The sequence below is a fragment of the Cebus imitator genome, unplaced genomic scaffold, assembly GCF_001604975.1.
Source record: "Cebus imitator isolate Cc_AM_T3 unplaced genomic scaffold, Cebus_imitator-1.0 Scaffold376, whole genome shotgun sequence".
Lineage (NCBI taxonomy): Eukaryota > Metazoa > Chordata > Mammalia > Primates > Cebidae > Cebus > Cebus imitator.
This window is the reverse complement of record NW_016107691.1, coordinates 1,701,599-1,705,711: the sequence shown is the minus strand read 5'-3', so window position 1 is coordinate 1,705,711 and position 4,113 is coordinate 1,701,599. Positions and strand designations below refer to the sequence as shown.

Genomic DNA, 4,113 nt, shown 5'->3' with positions numbered 1-4,113 from the left:
CAAGGACATCAGGGTTTGTCCTGAAGACAAGGCTGACGCTAAGCTTAAAATACTTCCGGAACTACTGCCTTGAGTCCAAGTACTCCCCATCCCTACTCCAGGACCCCTGGACTGGATTCAGCAGCTAAAGAGTTAGGTTGAGAAAGGATTAGAGATTAAGCATTTTGAGGATCACGGAGGGCTTTTTAGCAAAGAGCACATGGGAGGGGTTGAGATCACTGGGAGTCCTTGCGTGTCTTGGGTAGTTTGAGCCAGGGTGGAGGTTTCTGGGAATGTGGAAGGCAGGCCAGATTTTCGGACATTGCAAACCATGTGCTGGACTTCAGGAGATGGGAGAAGGGGACACGGGAGAAGTGAAGGCAACCATCGGATGGCTCTGAAATTTCCACCCTAAGAGGTCAGGAAAACGGTGGCACCATTAACAGAAATAGGAAAGTCATGACGGCCTTTTTGTTTGATTTTTTTTTTTATTATACTTTAAAGTTCTGGGATACATATGCAGAACGTGCAGGTTTGTTGACATAGGATAGGTACGCATGTGCCATAGTAGTTTGCTGCACCCATCAACCTGTCATCTTGGAAAGGATTTTTGTGAGTGTGCAAATAATTTTAAAATCTATTGTTGGCCAGGCGCAGTGGCTTACGCCTGTAATCCCAGCACTTTGGGAGGCCAAGGTAGGTGGATCGTTTGAGGCCAGGAGCTCGAGACTAGCCTGGCCAACATGGTGAAACCCTGTCTCTACTAAAAATACAAAACTTAGCCGGGTGTGGTGCTGTGCGCCTGTACTCCCAGTTACTCAGGAGACTGAGGCAGAATTGCTTGAGCCCATGAGGCTGAGGTTGCAGTGAACGAAGATTGCGCCACTGCACTCCAGCCAACAGAGCAAGACTCTGACTCAGAAAAAATCCATAGTTGGTAGGGGGGCTATCTTTAAGGGGCTGACAAGCATCCATGTGGAAATGTCCAGCAGATCGCTGGAAATGTGAGCCAGGAGCTTAGGAGAAAGGTTGGGGCTGGAGCTCTAGATTTAGGACCCATATCCCAGGAGCCAAAATGAGCCCAAAATGGATGAGAGTCTTGATGAACAGCCACATTGGAAGTGGTAGGTGAAGAACCAGCCCCAGAAAGGGTGATGAAGCAGGAGAGCCCAGCTAGTGTGTGTTCACGGGGGCTGAGAACTGTGAAGAAGACATTTGATTTCACCATGAGGTCACTGATGACCTTCCAGCAATGAGTTTCCATGGAGTTGGAGTAGGGGTGGCAGAAACCAGAATTCAGGTGGGGGTGGGGCTCCCCTTAACCCATGCAGCACCTTTGTGCAAAATTGTTTTTTTTTTTCATGGTGACCCTTTATCAAGATGCTTACTTTCAACCATCAGGAAACTGTCATAACAAACTGATTTTATTAGAAAAAGGCACTTTAATGCCAACTGCTGGAAACGCATAGTAAATACATTTGCACAACCAAACACAGTGCCCTCCAGGGGGCAGGGAGAGGGAGAGGGTGGGAGAGGGTGTGAGTTGGCTTGGCAAGTAAGACAAGAGTGAGAGGGAGGCCAGGGGAGGTAGTTAGGTCAAGTGGATGGTTTTGTACCAAGGACACAGGTCCTCAGGCACTGATTCACATTACCCAAAGTCACCAGATAATAGAGTTGTTTCCGTGGCTGACATTTCTTAGCCTTACCCCCAAACTTGCCAGGAGGGAGGCAAGCTCATTTAAAGAAGGGAGGGGGAGGACATCCAGGCCATCGGCCCAGAAGGTAGCTTTGAGAGAGAATAGGTTGGCCCTTCCTCGGAAAAAGGGAAGGGGAAAGCAGGGAGCCACGAACAGAGAGAGGTGTCCCAGGAACTCCTGGCTGCTGACTCCCATCTTCTTGGTGAAGGAGTCAGGGTTAAGTGTGAAAGTGGAAGATGAGAGGCCTTGGTCCACCCGAGGAGGTCTGCTGCAGCCATCACAGAAGCAGGCTGGTCCACCTTCGAGGTGAGGTGCAGGCAGGCTGAGCAGCAGACACCATGTGGTAGGCACCCATGCTTGAGCAGGAATGGGGGTGGGCCCCATCGAGGTCGTAGCCGGACTAGCCTCAGTGACACCCGACAGCTGAAAAAATGTCAAAAAGTAATCAAGAGGGAGCCCAGGATGGGGGAAGTAGGCTGGGGTGTCAGCAAAGGCTATTGTCTGGCAGGAGGCTGGTATCACACAAACAGCCCAAGCTCTAGGCACAAACGTTCAATGAATTCAGCTCTGACTGGGGCTTTGTGGCTAGCTGTGAGGCTGGAGGGCACTTCACCCCTGTCTAATACGTCAGCAAAGCACTCTGGGGTGGCCCAAGGTTCCAGCCTGACCACATGGTGACTGTGGTCGCGAACACAGCAAACTCCAGGAAGAGTACCTCAGTCCAGCCAGTGAGGGCTGCTCCCAGAGCGGACTCCTCTTCCCTCCCCTCGTGGTTTGACCCTACTCGGCCTTCTTGTCCCTGAGGAGCACATATTCCCCAACGTGCATGAGCATCAAAGCGTTCCTACTCTGCACTCATTCCAGCTCTGCACCATTGCCAGATTGGGGGGATCAAACTTGTACCCCATAGTCTTAGAGCAACTGAATCTCGGCATGTACAAAGGGAATTAGAGAATGTTTTCCCTTAAAAGCAAAAGCCCTATCCCTGTGGCTGATCCACGGAGACATACATACAGCCTTGGAAACAAGACCTTACAGCTACAGCCCTGTCCTCCCCGAAGAAACTAAGATACAGACCCACAAGTACACACAAGTACATACAAGGATATTCACATATGGGTAGTAAATTTCCTGTGTAGGGAATGCAGCCAGCGAGATAGAGCCAGCTAGAAGGGCTCTTCTCACAGAGCTGCTGCACAAACCTCGGCCACAAACTTCAGCCTGGCTCCAGGGTTTTTCCTCCAACACCAAGTCAGCCCGTTATGCTGCCAAAAGCATATCCCCAAGTGCTCTTGAAGGCCAGAGTCTGTTGCCAGGGATGTTTAAGCTGGGCACTGTTTGATCACAGTGACACCAGGTAGGGCCGGGGAACTAGGGGTCAAGTGTATTGACATCCCACTGAAATGCAGGGGCAGGTGTGCTACTGAAGTCGGTCCCTAAGAAAATCCTGCTCAGTTTTGCCTGGTGGGTCACACTTGCCCGGACCCCTTGGCTTATATGTCATGGGGCTCCATCTTGATGAGGGAAGTAGGGTTGAATGGGGAGAAGGGGGCTGGGGTGGGGGATCTTGTCAGAAGGCTCCCAGAGGTGGTCACACTAGGCTCAGCCATCAACAGGGACCCTGAGCCTGAGGAGAGCTCAAGTTCAGCCACTGGGGTCAGCCCAACAGTGGGGCGGCTGGGAGGAGGCGAAGTCTGGTTGCCTAGAAAGCTCGGATTGTGGGAACCCCTGGAAACCACCTGGGTTGGAAGTGGCTGAAGATGAGCCTGATCTCTCAGGAGCTCCCTCAGGGTCTCTTCAGGAACCAGCAGCCCCTCCATGGGGGCCCCCGTCACCATACCCTGAACATATGAGGAGGACCTCAGTGGCCCCTCCTTGACCCCAGGGGCTGCTGTGGTGCCAGAAGTCCTGATGAAGGCAGCAATGACAGTCCCAGGGGGCTGAGAGCTGGGCCCTGCTGGTCCAGCCCCTGTGACCGTGGGTGGTGCTGGGTTGGTCGGACGGTTGGCCCCAGCCAGAAGTTGGGGGAGGCCACTGAGAATCAGTGGAGCTCCTGGGGCTGCCACTTGGCTGTCTTGGAAACTGGTGTTCAGGGGGAAAGAGGCCTGCAAAGTGAAGGTGTCCTTGAAGGTAGAGGCCGGTGGAACACTCTGGAGAACCAGCTGAGCGGGAGCAGTAGTACTGGCGGAAGGCCCATTGGTCAGCACCGTGGTCAGCGGGATTGTCTGCAGGGTCAGGGCAGAGCCCGACCCCACAGGAGCCACTCCTAAGTGGATGTTGCTGGGCACTGAAGACACACTGAGAAGAAACAGAGAACACAGTTGGTGAAGGCAGGCAGTGTCCCCAAGCTGGCTAGGAAGGAGGGCGCAAGAGGAATGGAGCTGAAGGTATTTGTCAATTTCTTTGCTGTGTGTGTTTTTTTTTTTTTTTTCCCTAG

General features: G+C 52.6%; 1 protein-coding gene across 2 annotated transcripts in view; it reads right to left on the bottom strand.

Moving 5' to 3' along the window:
• Positions 1 to 1,255: 1,255 nt before the first annotated feature.
• The window catches only part of ELF4 (E74 like ETS transcription factor 4), a 48,486-nt gene continuing 45,628 nt past the window's right edge, over positions 1,256 to 4,113 (bottom strand). For both annotated transcript variants that reach the window (XM_017507521.2, XM_017507520.2), the window contains exon 9: positions 1,256 to 3,974. In XM_017507521.2, the coding sequence (XP_017363010.1) occupies positions 3,170 to 3,974 (805 nt within the window). In that variant the 3' untranslated portion in view covers positions 1,256 to 3,169. The remainder of the gene's footprint in view (positions 3,975 to 4,113) is intronic.